At 37.6% G+C, this 14,967-nt stretch overlaps 1 protein-coding gene across 2 annotated transcripts in view; it reads right to left on the bottom strand.

The window, feature by feature from the left end:
• Positions 1-14,967, bottom strand: part of FBLN1 (fibulin 1) — a 79,830-nt gene that overhangs the window by 51,438 nt on the left and 13,425 nt on the right. For both annotated transcript variants that reach the window (XM_061988792.1, XM_061988791.1), the window contains exons 2-4: positions 13,727-13,826; positions 6,175-6,310; positions 94-265 (exon numbers count right to left, since the gene is read on the bottom strand). In XM_061988792.1, the coding sequence (XP_061844776.1) occupies positions 94-265; positions 6,175-6,310; positions 13,727-13,826 (408 nt within the window). The remainder of the gene's footprint in view (positions 1-93; positions 266-6,174; positions 6,311-13,726; positions 13,827-14,967) is intronic.

Below are 14,967 nucleotides of genomic sequence, written 5' to 3'. Positions count from 1 at the left end.
TTAGAGGAATTCTAACAAAGATAATTTAAAGTACAAGCACTCTTTCTATGCCATATTATTTTGTATTTCACTACAGTTTGCAACATAAAATACCTTGCTCCCTTTTAGGAGCATCATCGCTGATGGACATATCAATGTCTTCTTGACCCTTCATACAGCAAGCTCTGAAGACAATTCCACACTGATAGCCTGTCTTCGGGTTGGGTTCACAACTCTGTCCTTGAACTTGGGCAGCCTTTCCCAGCAAACAACAGTAGCAACATGTCTGTTAAAAAAAAAAAAAAAAAAAAATCCTAGTCCTGAACAAATCAATGCAAATTTCGTCAGCAGTGTCAATAGTTTGCCAAGACTTCGACAAACCGATGGAAAATTTTCTGCAAACTCTTTAAGAACTGATATATTTAGGCTCAGAAATTTTAATCTGTAATTGACTTCAGTGAGCCCTGTATCTGGTCTACATAGAGCCAAGCACAGAACCTGGACTCAGTTCTCACAAATACTGTGTATATGTGAATGCCTGTGCAAGATGATGTGGAGGACCAGAACTGTCCATCTGTGTATATGGAATTTCATTGCTCTCTGCCTGCATAGCCTCGTTATAAAGACCAGTGAACAGTGTGAAGTCTTAACACCACTGCTTCCCTTTTGTGGCTAGTACAATTAAAATGGGACAAGATCAGTTAAGTGGGTGACCCAGTTTATAATTAAATTGTCTACTAAACTTCCCAGCAAAAAATGCCCCTCTCTGAACTAACAAACAAACAAGTGAACAAACATGATTCATCCAAGGTTAGGGTTAACAGGTCATAAAGAGAAGCCATTCTGCTCTGCTCTGAAAAGCATTCTACACAATCAAACATTATTTAAAACCATCAGTCCTGACATGGCTTCCAGCAATGAAATATGATCTGCCTCTTCCAAACCTGCTGAACTACAGCCCAGGAATATTCCACAGAAGTGAACACAGGACAAATTAATCCTCTGGTTTTCTTTTACTTTAAATTGAAGGGACACTGCTGTGTTCTTCCTTGATGTCAGAAAGCTGCAAAGATGTTTGGTTCTCTGGAACTGATGTCTGTCAATTGCTTCTGTCACCTAGAGTACTTAAGCTTTTATTATTTATTATTCTTCCAGATACTTTTCTTACTTGAAGCAAATAGCTTGCACCATTAAACAGATCAGATCGAATATAAAATAACACTGAAATAATTTTTTCTAACTGGATGCTTTAAGCACTGCACCTATTGAAAAGAATGCAACTACTATGTTTCTTTGGTTAGTCTGAGACGTATAACCCTGCTTACATTCTAAGCCTTCCCTTATAAGGTGTTATATACATTTCACTGTACTGCAGTGAAAGGTTCTTTTAAGACCTAGAGCAGTATGAAAGTAAAATAATAAAAGCACTTTCCTGGTTCCTTCAATCTTTTTTTTTTTTCTTACAGCATTTCTGAAGTATGTAAGCATGCTATTATGTACTTTGTCTTTAAATACAGAACTGAATCCTTTTTCTGTTGCAGAAAGCTGTATGGTAGGAACACTTCCCTCCTGGCCAGTACTGGGGAGTTGTTTTCATACCCTCTGTAATGTTAAAATACATGTTTTTCCTTATTAACTACTGATTGGTGGGTTGGTTCCTCACCACTCACGTTTTTTACCTGGCTCTATAAATACTTTTATCCAATGGCAGATACTCTGATCCCATCACTATTATGTCTGGGATATTTTCATCTTTTCTGTCTCTTCTGCATGACTTTAGAAAGAAATACTTGATCTCTTCCCAGAACTGCAAGATTTCTGAATATTTATTCTGCCTAACACACCTAACATTTTCCTGAGGCATCCTTCTCAAAGTTTTCAACATCTGTCTGTAATTTGGTCAGATTTCCAATTTTCACAACGATAAATTAGAAGACAGAAATGATGACTGAGCTTAAAATTCATTGTTTGACTTAAGCTTATATATTTTCAATAACATTGAATAGTTATTGAATAGAGCTGATGGCCAAATTTTGACATGATATACTTCTGCATATCTTCACTGGCTTCTACTGTTAGACATATGAATCAACTCAATCTATTTCTTTTTCTTGTTACACAATGCTTAAATTGGGAGTTAAGAGTTTCCGTAAATGTTTTTGTAAATAGCGATCATTAATCTCACCTTTCCTCAAGTGTCGTATAACCTCATTCTTTATTTCTCCCAGGTTGAGCCACCACTTGAAAGACCCCTGTCTCCAGATAATGTGACTCTTCAAGTACAGAGCCTGCTAAGTCCTGCAATGGCTGTAAGATACTGTATCTTCGTTTACATAATTGTATGCATTGAATAATTTGTTCCAACTCCTATTTATTCTAATCATACATTATGCATCTTAAATTATTATCACAATGTGAAATCATGTTGCTATACCACAGCCAAAATGATTTGGAGTTAGAAAGTGTGGAATGCTTTCCTAACTTATGTTTATGGTAACTGGCTTTTAATACTAACCCTAGAAGATTCTGCACTGGCAGTCCTAAGGGCTAACATTCCCTGTTCAACTAAAGAAAAAAAGGGAAGAAGCTGATGAATGGCCTTGTGCTCAGAGCACACCTAGGACTCTATAGCCCCACATACATCTCACCTATGAATTTGGAAAGTAAACTTTTCTTTCAGTTCTCCCACTGTGGAATGGTAACAATACAGCAGTGATAAGGCTAGTTTAACTCATGTTCATGAAACACTGGTAGTCCATAAAGCAGCATACCATTATAATTATCACTATCCTGGTAAGATTAATATCAACATCTCCTTTTTCATACTATTTTTTTTTCAGGATTGCTAGCCCATTCTGAAAGACTTTGATCCAGAGTGCAGTCTAGACTCCATCTTAGCTCAGTTAATGATGTGCTCGCAGCCATTGCCCAAAGGTTGCCAGTTGCCCAGAGGTATGTTGTGATGACCATTCACCCATTTCCTAGAAGCACTACTGCCTTCATAGATGGTACAATCTAACAATCGAGTTGTTATTACACGCTTTCACAGCCTGTAAGTGATTCTGATATTAATCTCAAATATTTGTTTTCCTTTGCCTCTCCCCTGTTACTAGCAAAAGTCCAGGCAGCTTCAAAGCCATGCCTTGATCTTTGTGTTCGGGTAGAAAGCTGTGTCCTACTTGAAGTCCTATGATCACTTGACTGCTCTTATATCTTCCCTTTTCACAGAGAGGAATAAAGATGGAAGGAATAAAGAAATAAATAGTTACATGTCAGATGTCTGAAGATTTCTTTTTGGTGTGATTAGAAAGCATCTGAAATTGCTTTAATCAATAAGCTGTCTTAATTAGTTAATTTATAACAGCTCTTTATTATTTATATCAATATTAAGTTACAAGATCTGGAAGAGTGAGCCATGTACTAACATTGCTTTTGTGTCTCTGTCCACAAGAGGTCTCTCACTTGCTAAAATACAGACGTAACTAATAGACGCCATGAAAAACAGTCTGGGAAAAAATACAAATCACCCAGCAGAATGTTTCAGAACCTTTGAAAAAAAAATGTAAATACCTTCAACAGCCCAAAGCAATAACACTTTCCTAATTCACAATCAAAGGAGGCTTGAAAAAACTGGAGAGATAAGGCCGTATCTTGATCTTGGGAAAAATAAAGTACCTATGATAAATTTTGGGGAAAATACCTTAAAGATGGTCAAATTTGTACAAGCCTCACTCCCTTCTGCAGGGTGGTTGTGGTAGAAACTTTTATAAAATAATTTCTACATCTCCTGTATCAGCAAAAATCTGGAATTTATTGCTGTCTGATGATTTTTAAAATTAATTACTCATTACTCTTAAGGCAAGAAAAGCTATGCTTCCAAAAAAACAGAGGAGTAAAATTATGCCCATTATTACCTGTGCCTACTGCCTTTAAGTGGAAAGGCTGAAGCAAGAGTTTTCAAAATATGGTCTTTTTATCTTCTTTCCAATCTCGAGTTTTGGATTCAAAAGAACAATTAGCTGGCTCATTAGTTGCAGAAGTGCTGAGATTAACCCTACTAAGTGAACTACTATATCATTCTTTCTGCTTTCTTGGTGGAGACAAAGAAGATTCAAAAGGTTTCCTTTGTTACCTAAGCTAAACAAAAATGGACCAACTCCAGCAAAATGAGATTGAAGGCCACGTGAGATGGGCTTGGTACAAATGTGAAAATTTGTTTGCGACAGCACGGCACAGCTGACAGACACATTGTATGTCTCAAGGTCATCAGATTAAGAAGGTGTTCAAAAAAAAAATTGATACTGCATCTCATGAATCAAAGAGATTGTCTACAAAGATAGTCCTACAGCTATCTCAGTACAGTTATTAAGTGTAGGATATTTCTATTAGGGAGTATGGGACAGAATGTGGCTCACAAAGATTAAACAACATTGACTATGTTTATACCAGTAAATTAAACAGGGACAGAATATGGGCTCAGACATTATCCCGCAATCATCTGTAATGTTTAAATATTAGCAAGCTCTAATGGCAACTAACATCCTCTCAGACAATGCTGAAGCATATTTTGGGGTTAGCACAGGCCAGTGAGCGTTTCCAACAGCCCTCATGCACTGTGTTTTGCAGGGGAAAGATGTCAGTTACGTGACATGAGCTGAGTCGAGCCATTTATTCTCAGAGACAGAGATCAAGGCCCAGTCAATTTTGTTTAATAATACAGCTGTCACCATGAAAACCAGCCATCTTTTAAAAAGTCTGTCTGTTTTCAAAAACAACATCCTTAACTCTTCTTCCCCGTGGTGACAAGCCCACATAGGGAAACATCAGTCAAGTAATTGGAAGGTTGCTTTCCTTGAACAGTTGCATTCTGGGTTAGAGTTGTCCCATGGTATGTGTTTAAAACAGTGCTGCTGTTACAAACCTGTCTCTGATGGCAAGCACTTGAATCTGCAGCCTACTCACCATCACAGTCCTTTTCCATCTATCCATAGCTCTTCAAAGTACTGACACTGAGGACTAAACATTTTTCCATGTCACATTCTGATCAGGGTGGACAGGCTTCCTAATCTTAAAGGCTGCACAGTGGAATGTCCATGGCAGAAGCAGGGCATGAATATGGTAAACAGGTGACATATGTCTGTCTATCACAGGACAAAATCACACCGCAGTTTGCGATTACCCAACAATGCCAGCCTCATCAGCATGTGTTATCTTTCTTCTAGTCACAGCAAGTGTGAGGATTACTGCAGTCCCAGTATCAGCAGCATCCTACTGCCAGGAACACGATCAAGCCGGCATTTTGAACAGATACAAAACTTGTGAGTCAGACAGTCTTCCAACTGATATATAGTAGATTTTAATTTTTTTTTAACTGAATGAGCCAAAACATTCAGCATGTTTGAGCAGTGGGAAGAATTAAAATTGCTCTCATCTATTTTCATCATCACTGAAACAAATCCATAACAGGACTAGGACTGTTCAGGACCCGGTCACAGTCAAGATCATGATCTTACTAGGGGAATTTTCTTTCAAAAACTCTGAAAAGTGGTATGAATACACTCCCTTTCAAAAACCAAGAGACATGGACAGTAATAAAGTCAGAGGGCAGGGCACAGATTAACTAAACATGCCAACAATAGGCATTTTTATTCTAACATGTTATTATCACAAGCTTACAGATGACTCCATTCAACTGTAAATCTAAGTCATGTTAATGAGAGACATATATACAAGCTGGAACTGTAAGTACACTGAGAGAATTAACTTCAGTCCTTTGGACCACCAATACTGAAAACCACTGAGTTTGACCTTAGGCCATGAAGCAATAATGAAAGCTAAAGTCTGAAATGCATCTGAATTTATCACTCTTCCCTTCCTACGGTGTTGATGTCTTCTCTTCACACAAAAGTACTTTCTTAGCCAGTTACCTATTCAAGACTTTGCACCCTTTTGCATTCTGCACTCTGTCTCTACTAAAATGTAATGAGACAGCATGCTTAACTCAACCGGGAATTGTTTCTCTCAAAGAAGCACAAAGTGGACAGACTTAACAGAGACACAAGGTGCAGGAGGGAAAAAAAAACACCCTGTGTACATCAAAATGAGTACAGTGACCTTCAGAGTCAACGCTTACTACCAATCTAGACAGTAAATGCTATTTCTTAAAGATGAATAGGAGTAGCTCTGATGTCTTACCTTGAAGTATTCAGCTTCACAGGTGTAATTTTCACCAATATGTGAGTCACACTCCTCACGGACATTGGCAAATTCAATCCCATCTGAACAGTACTGCTTCTCCAACTGGCTGCGGCAGCACTGTGCCTGAGTCATGCTGACAAAAGGATGGAAGCAATGGGAGAAGAACGTCATATATAGGTCAAGAACAGATAATGCAATTTTGACAATTAGCACTTGTACTAGTCTCATAGAAGCAGGTTCCTGAGCACACATAGTTTACTTACAAAGTACTCCTAATCTCTAGGAGTAAGTAGAATGTAGATAAATTCTACGTAGATAAATTATTTTTATAGTATAACAGAAGCAACTAAAAGGCATGCTCTGATATGTCACAGCTCTAAGAAATGCACAGAAAAACCTTATAAATGCACTTTTATACCCATCAATATGGGAAATTCTATACATCTTAGAGACCAACAATATTGAATGCATTTTCTTTGCTGCTAAGAGTATTTTTTCCTCAACTCTTGTTATTTGAACCGATGAATAAAACATTTTCAAGGGTTATTTAGAAATACATTAAATTATGTGGAGATATTTGGCAAACCAATACCCTTCACTCTGAAAAATCCTTAATTGTATTTAGAGTTGTGGAAAATTTTGAAGTGTAAGGAAGAGGGACAGTCTAGTTGCACCACTGAACTACAGGCTTCTCCTACTGTCATCTGAGATTGGTGGATTCCCATGCATCACCTCTGGAGGAGCTTCCCTGCTCTCCATGACCATAGCATAAGCTTTCATCTCCCAGGTATTGTGAGGGACTCCCTCAGCTTTAAGGCCAGGCCATCCAGACTAGCCCACTAAAAGCAGGGTACTCATGGTTACTGGGCTCAGATTCTGCAGCCCTCTGCATATTGGTGTGGTGAGTTTGTCAAGCTACATTCCTGAAGATTGCCAGTTCTTACTGGATTTCGTAATGGTCTGACTGTGCAGTTCTCACTTGGACAAAACCAGCTATGATATTTCAGTGTATAGGAACAAAATCTAGGATAACTTAATGAAGAATTTATTAAAAAATAGATTCTGAAGTCATACCAAGTTAAGCCCAGGACAGTAACTTTATTTGGCAAAATACTTGAAGGTTTTAGTATTTTATTTAGTTCCAGTTTGGAGGAATATGCAGCTTTCTTTGTTGATGAAATTCCCTCTGAAACAGAATTTCCATTCCCTGCCCAGCTCTGGGGTGGTCTGGCTGTCAGGACTTTGGAAGCCTGTAAAACCTGAACTTCAAACCCAAGAGTGTGCAAGCTGAGACTTTCCAGCTCCTTTAGCTCTCCAAGTCCTGTTGAGGAGCTAGATATGTTAGCCACAGACAAACAAACAAACAAACAACAGCAGTCTTTCAGTAGATCTGTTTGATTTCCAGTGTGGCTCTTTCCACCCACTCCCCCGAAATACAAGTCATGTCTTTGAAATCTCTGACAACTTGGCCATTTCAACCAAAACAAAAAAGTTGCTTAAAATGTTTCCAACAGCTGTATTCATCATGTCATGTGGTGCACCCCAACTGTAATAAGGAATTAGAACATCAATTGAATACTAGATTAAAATACCATTTGTTCATTCTCAGAACAACAATAAAATCACACTTCATTGCCCAAATCCTACAGTGAAGTTGCACTGGTAACAAATAGTGTTTGAGATTGTAAACACCTGTGGGTGTAACAGAGGAAGAAATCCTTGAAACATGGCAGATAAAAATGCTAGAAAAATCTGCACAGTACTGGTCTTCCAGCTGCACTTAATATGCCCAGGTGACCATCCTTTACCCTTTCCACATCAGTCCAAATAAAGATGGTCGCTAGACCATACTACCACAAGCTCTTCAGATTAAGAGTATCGCTCCCCGTCTTTGCTAAAGTTATGTGTGCCTCCCTGACTCAGGCCCTAATAGAATATTTAAACAGTTTCTACTTCACAGCAGAGTAAAGGACCCATCTCTACTGAGTAATACATCTAGATTTGTCTCTGCCTGTAAATCCTTTCAACTCTCTCTGTGTAGCACTCTGACTAATGTCATGCCTATGGACAGCTTACAATATTGGTCCCTAAAAAAGAGAGCAAGCACAGGAGCACTTTCTTGTGGGTATTTTTTGTAATGACTCCTAGTATTTTAAAGTGTCAAAGGCTACTGCTTCTTTATCTGCCATATTCTGATTTTCAGTTAAAACAGTGCAACATAACTTTATTGAAATTAATAGGTATAGGTATTTACAATATGGCTGAAGTCTTAACACACTACATATGGAATCTCTAAATCCATGAGGCCTCATAACTGACATCCATTCAGGATATTTCAGGTAAAATCATGCATCCCCAAAAGATGAGTTTTATTCATGGTTTACTAGTGAACACAAACCAGGGACATTCTTTGTTTCTTTATTGATTTAATATTAAAGTTATTACACTATAAATCAAGTTAAGAAATCATGGTTCACAGCCTCACTTTCATGTTCTATTAAAATTTAACCAATGTTACTGATTTTCACGGAACAAATTTCCAGCTAAAAATCTACAAGCCTATTTACCTTCACAATCCTTTCACATTATTCTCATTCCCAGAAGATGGACTCCTAAACCAATTTCATAATCACCTATGTCCTTTCATTTATTTCCATAAAAGCACTAAAATTTAACTTTCTTCAGAAAACTTACGTCTTTGTTGTCAGCTTAATTTCATTTACTTTCTGCATTCTACTTATCAGCTTGTCTTCAAACTATGTCAGTGCTATTCATGTGCATTGTGGAAGGTCTTGGACAAAAAATATTGACATTAAAAATGGAATGATTAGGCTCCAGAATGACTTTGCAAAAACAAGCTGGGTCTTCCATCCTTCATCTTTTCAGTTTGCAGTTTATCATTCAACAGAAATGAACTTAGGAAAATTAAGAACAAGAGCAAAATCTGGTATTATAAGTGACACAATATTACAAATGAAAAGAGTATGCCTGAGCAATGAAAATACATTTATTTGATCATGTGTTATAAATTAGCAAAGGATTCAAGTAAAAATAACTGATAAAACAAACCACAAAGCTAATCAGCTGCAATCCATAAACAACTTTGTAGATTACATAATAAGTTTTTTTGCCAGTAAAGGGTAAAATTACATTGATACCATATATTATGTAGAGAAATAATACTGATAACATTGTGGCAGAGAAGGACTGAGTTTTACATTATTCAGAAAGTGAAGCAAATTATCCTAAATGAGTGTCAATAAAGCCCTGACAATGTAGTAAAGTGTTCTTCTATTCCTCTGATTGTGAAGCCCAAAACTTTAGTGTCTGTGAGGTGCACTTTGCAGGCTACAGAGAAGAGGTAGTAATAAAGACAATTTCTCCAAAAATAACTTCAAACAGGTTTTCAAGACATAAAACTTTCACAACCTTGATGTCCAAAATCTCAGGCTCTTCCAGACTCACAATGGCACAAATCAATAAACATCTATCAGCAGCTAAGCATCTGCTACATATCACTCCAAAAACTCTTGTCCTATTACTTCCTTGTGTTCCCATCTGAGCATGTATCCAAGTGCTTCCACTTGTCTCTGCTTGGGAATACAGATCACCTTTTTGTTCTGTTTTGCACAGTACCTAGCAGAGTGATTTGTAGCTTCTTCTCTTATGTATTCTTGCAACACTAATAATAAATAATTTTATTCCCAGTGTAATTCCAAAAAGACTTTACATAGTGCTAAAGGCATGTAATATGGAGATAGGCTGTTTCTGGCCCAGGAATTTAGATCACTTGCTAAGAGGTCTGGGAAGGGGAAACTCTTCATTTTGAAAGGAAGATTTATTAGGCAGGTTGAGTTCCAAAAATAAATGGCAGCTGTTTCCAGCTGCTGTGAGTTTAACCACATCATAAGAAAATGGATGAATGGGCAAAAAGCTGCTGTTATGACTGCCAAAGATATTATTCTTTAAAACTCTACAGTCATATTTACTGAGTCATGAAGACACAGAGAAAAATACTGTTATTGCTCACAGAGGTAATACAATGAGCTATACTTATTTGAGGGACAAGCAACCACAGTAAGATTGAGACCAGAGAGACCAGACCCTCCTTTCAACTTAAAGGCAACTGAGTAACAGTAGCTAGATAGATCTTACAAATTGATGTGAACTTCACACAAGGTGCTGGCTCAACTGTGGCGCAGGACAAGAAAGTGAGCACATCTGCAGTTTGAAGTGTACCGTGTTCAGTGAGTGCCACTCACACAGATGGCAAGCTCCCAGAGAACCACAATAGACTCTGGGGAAAGGATCCTAAGATGTTGAAAGCCAGAACTGTCAGCTTGTTTCAAAGATGCATGGCAGATAGGGGAATGTCAGTGTTTGCATGGAACTCCCTTTGGATTCCCAGGCATGTGTTTTAAATGCTTGTGAAAAGGTCAAGGGGGTGCAATTCTAATTCAATAAGGCAGTTTGTTCCTCACACAAACAAAAGAAAAGCAAAAGAAACTCTAGCAATGGGCTTGCTTTGAGGGAAAGACGGAACCTGAGACATCATTTTGTTACCATTACACTAAGCAGAAGTTTCAAAACCGGTATGTAAATTCTTGTAAAGTCTGTTGGAGAAAGCACTCACCCCCAATCTGTTCTGTGTTGCACAGTCTTTGAAAACTGCACAAAATCATTTTTACATCAGTAACTTGATCAAATCTACTCACTTCACAATGTATTTCTCCTTTGCATTCAACTGTTAACCTTGCAAGTTCAAGCTAAAATATGCAGGGCAAACAGCTCCAGCTGATATGAAGAAATATAGATTCATACATCCAAGGGGCCATGTTTTTCTAGAACACTCAAAGTCAGATTATCTACATAGTCCCAACACTGTGCTGCACTAGATAGTCAAAAGATCCCAAGTGGGTTTAAATAACCACATAAATAACAGATATCTGTCTCCCAATAGAGCCCACTGCATGTAGGCATCTAAATAGGAAGCGAGTTCTGTTGAAAATCTGCAACCAGTAGGGCATCCCATGCCGTATTCTCACCTGCCTAGCTCAGCAAGTGCAGTGAATCTGATTTTGCTCATATCTCTGTCCAGTAGGAATCACAGACTCACAGAATCTTAAGGGTCAGAAGGGACCTTGGAAGATCATCCAGTCCAACCCCCCTGCCAGAGCAGGACCACCTAGAGTAGGTCACACAGGATTTTGAATGTCTCCAGAGGAGACTCGACAACCCATCTAGGCAGCCTGTTCCTGTTCTCCATCACCCTCACAGTGAAGAAGCTTTTCCTTACGTTTCTTTTGAACCTGTTATGTTCTAGTTTATAAATGTACAAAATCAGTGCACTACTGTCATGTGCTTGCAAAGGGAATCATGCTCTCTCACTGTTCGCTCTGGCATCAGTTACACCAGTAATTAGGAGTAGAATTGGACTCTGAGTTTTGTATCTCAAACGGCATCATCAAGAGATTTTTCTGTACCTCTCGGATATATGCCAGTTTGCAATCATAACTGGAGTAAAATTATATTTGCATTAAAGACGGTAGTCAAAAGTTTAAAATTGTATTTAGTTATTTTTTCAGTGAAGCCAGGCTTCAGGGGAGAAATGTTTACTTATTTTACAGTCATGAATAAATGCAAGTGAATTGCATTATCCATTTTTTTTGGTCAGTAAGTGCTCATACCTCTCACAGAATATGTGCCTTTATCCATTTCTGATTTAACATTACATCACTATAGTTTTCTTAATTACAGAAAAGCTAGATGAAGTATTAGTAAGCTCTTTTCAGTTCCTAGGAAGTCATTAAAGCTCTCTAAAGTGGCAATCTTTATAAGAATAAATTACATTTACAGCAGAATTGCAATTCACATTAATCAAATGATCATTAAATCATCAAGATTCTTGCTCCCAGATTATTCAATAAAGTTCATTTCCTGTTTTTCCTGCCTCTTTTGGTCTGTAACTCTCATGACTCTTCAAGTGTTTCCTAAATTGGGCTTTAAGTTCTATCTGTCAATTCTTCTGCCTAAGAGACTGCTTTCAATGCCAATATAAATGCAAAAGTCAGAATACGTGGACAGATTTGCCTGCAAGACACGTTCTTTCTGTAATAAAGATCAACTTCTACAATTACCAAGGTTAAATCACTTTATGCTCCATTTGAAAAGATAGAAAAGAGCAGTTTGTTTTAAATACAGTGTCCTCTGTGAAACTGTCCCTCAAACTACCAATCATAAATTGTTAGCTCCACAAATTAAGTGATAAAAGTTAACAGTAAAAATAAGGGAAACTATTGACATAAAAAACACTAATGCCCCAACCATGTGGGAAATTCAGTATAACCAAAATATTACTGTGGAAATAATTTTAACATTTAACTTCATAATTTCATTTGCTAGATTATGTAACAGAAATAGTATCTTATTAAATGTCAATAGAATCAAGAAATCTATTACTTAACTAAAGGTTACTATTTTCTACAGTCAAATACATTTGACAGAAGTTGGTCACTCAACATAACTAGGAATCTCCTTGACTTTAAGCTTTAAAGTTCCCCTCTCATAGCAATTCAACTAAGAACTGCAGGACTATTATCTGGATGGCACCAGACATGAGAAACAGTTTTAAAAGGCTGTCTTACATATATACAAGATGATCAGGGGACTGGAATATCTTTCATACAAGAAAAGGCTGCGAGAACTGGGGCTGTTTAGTCTAGAGACGGGGAGACTGAGGGGGGATCTTATTAATATTTACAAAGATCTAAATGGTGGGTGTCAGGAGGTTGGAGCATCACTTTTTTCTATAGTAGCTAGCAACAGGACAAGGGGTAATGGGATGAAGTTGGAACACAAGAAGTTCCATTTGAATATAAGGAAAAGCTATTTCACTGTGAGGGTGAGGGAGCAGTGGAACAGGCTGCCCAGAGGGGTTGTGGAGTCTCCTTCACTGGAGGTCTTCAAGACCCACCTGGACATGTTCCTATGTGACCTGATCTAGGTGAACCTGCTTCTGCAGCAGAGTTGGGCTAAATGATCTCTAAAGATCCCTTCCAACCCTACCATTCAATGATTCTATGATATACATATGTACACATTCAATCCATAGAATATTCATGCACAGCATCTGCTGTGTTTATGGATAAACTTTTGACCACGAATTTGGCCTATCGCTGAGCCAGATTCACAATCAGTAGAAAATGAAGAAGCTTTGCTAACATTAGTGAAGCCACATTGAGATGTACTGACTGTAGACAGAGTCCAAGCCCTATGAGTAGAGTACAGTGGAAAAACTTCTGTCTAAGAGACGTCACATGCCAAACAAATTAGAGCTCAGTGGCTTTACACCAACAGCAAAAATTTAAAGGACTTAATAGAAGAAAAGCAGGTACTAAGTAGGCATTCCCCTAGGCTAGGTGTTAATTTGAAAAACTCTGATTTAAGAGCTGTGTCTTTTGTCTTCTACATCAGCTTTCATACTTGCCATTCCCATGGTTTTACATGAAAATATAAATCAGAACTTCATATATAATACATAAACATATACCTGCATTCTTTGGATTCAGATATGAACGGTAGAGAAATACATGTTCTGTATTTATTTGCCCATTCAACACCTTTGTCACAGCATTCTTCCATTGAAAGATCTGCAGAAATGAGGAAAGAAAAAAAAAAAAGAAATACATGTAATATAACCTTTGTAAATGATACTGCATTTGCCAGTTGAAAAAAAAACCCAAACAAACCAAACCAAAAGACAATCAGTTCATTTCCCCCTCCTTAATCTACACAGAGGATAGTGCACCCATCCAAAAGGGAGCCATGGCCAAATGAAACATCCATTTACACCTTGCAATAAGGTCAAGAGCTGGAGGTATTCCTTTCTCAGTGAAGCAAACTAGAGTTTCCACATAAAGACACAGTCTAGGGACTGATACTCCAGTAGAAAAAAGTTGAGACAGAGCCCTGCACAATAAAAGAATCTGTCAGATTGCACTCCTTTATTATCAAAAGCACCACTAGGAATAAGCAACCTTTTATAATCCTGAAGAATACAGGATAAATCAAGTAAGTGTCTGACATTAAAGATAGATGAATCTTATTCCAAGTTAAATTCAATAATTATTTTTTTCCAGAGGTTATTATGCAATTGATCTGTTTTTATCAAAATTATATCTGTAAGTATTGTACATAGACAGGTATATGATGTTTGGATCACTCAACTCATGAAAGAAAAAAAATATAGATATCAATGCATACCAACTCTGAAACTAAGGGGGAAAGCACACTGAAGAAAATTATTTGTGCAGAGTATGATTTTTTGCAAAACTCTGTAATTTAATAGAACTAAATACTGCTAATGAACTGAGAAGAACTACAAGTTTGCTTCATATTCCAAGTACAAAAGTTCACTGCACAGCAGGTGTATCAGAACTTGGAATAAAATATGAGTCACATTTTCCTATTAATTATCTTGCAGTCCAGGCACTGAACAGTTTCTTGTATACCAAACATGCAATTTGTATAAAAAAAATCTCATCTGATTATCAAGAGGGACAGCCTTCTAATGTTTTCTCTTTGTTTCATAAGGTTTTTTGACCGATGGCCCTAATGGGCTGCACCCATGAGTGCTGAGGGAATTGGCTGATGTCATCACCAAGCTACTCAGGACTACTTCTGACAGGTCATAGTGAATGAAAGAAGTTCCTGAAGAATGGAGGAGAAAAAATGCCTCCCTGTCTTCAAGGACAAGATAGAAGATCTGGTAAACTACAGGCTGGTCAATCT

This window comes from Colius striatus, chromosome 1 (genome assembly GCF_028858725.1).
Source record: "Colius striatus isolate bColStr4 chromosome 1, bColStr4.1.hap1, whole genome shotgun sequence".
NCBI lineage: Eukaryota > Metazoa > Chordata > Aves > Coliiformes > Coliidae > Colius > Colius striatus.
Note: the sequence above shows the minus strand (reverse complement) of the source record. Positions and strands in the feature narration are given on the sequence as shown.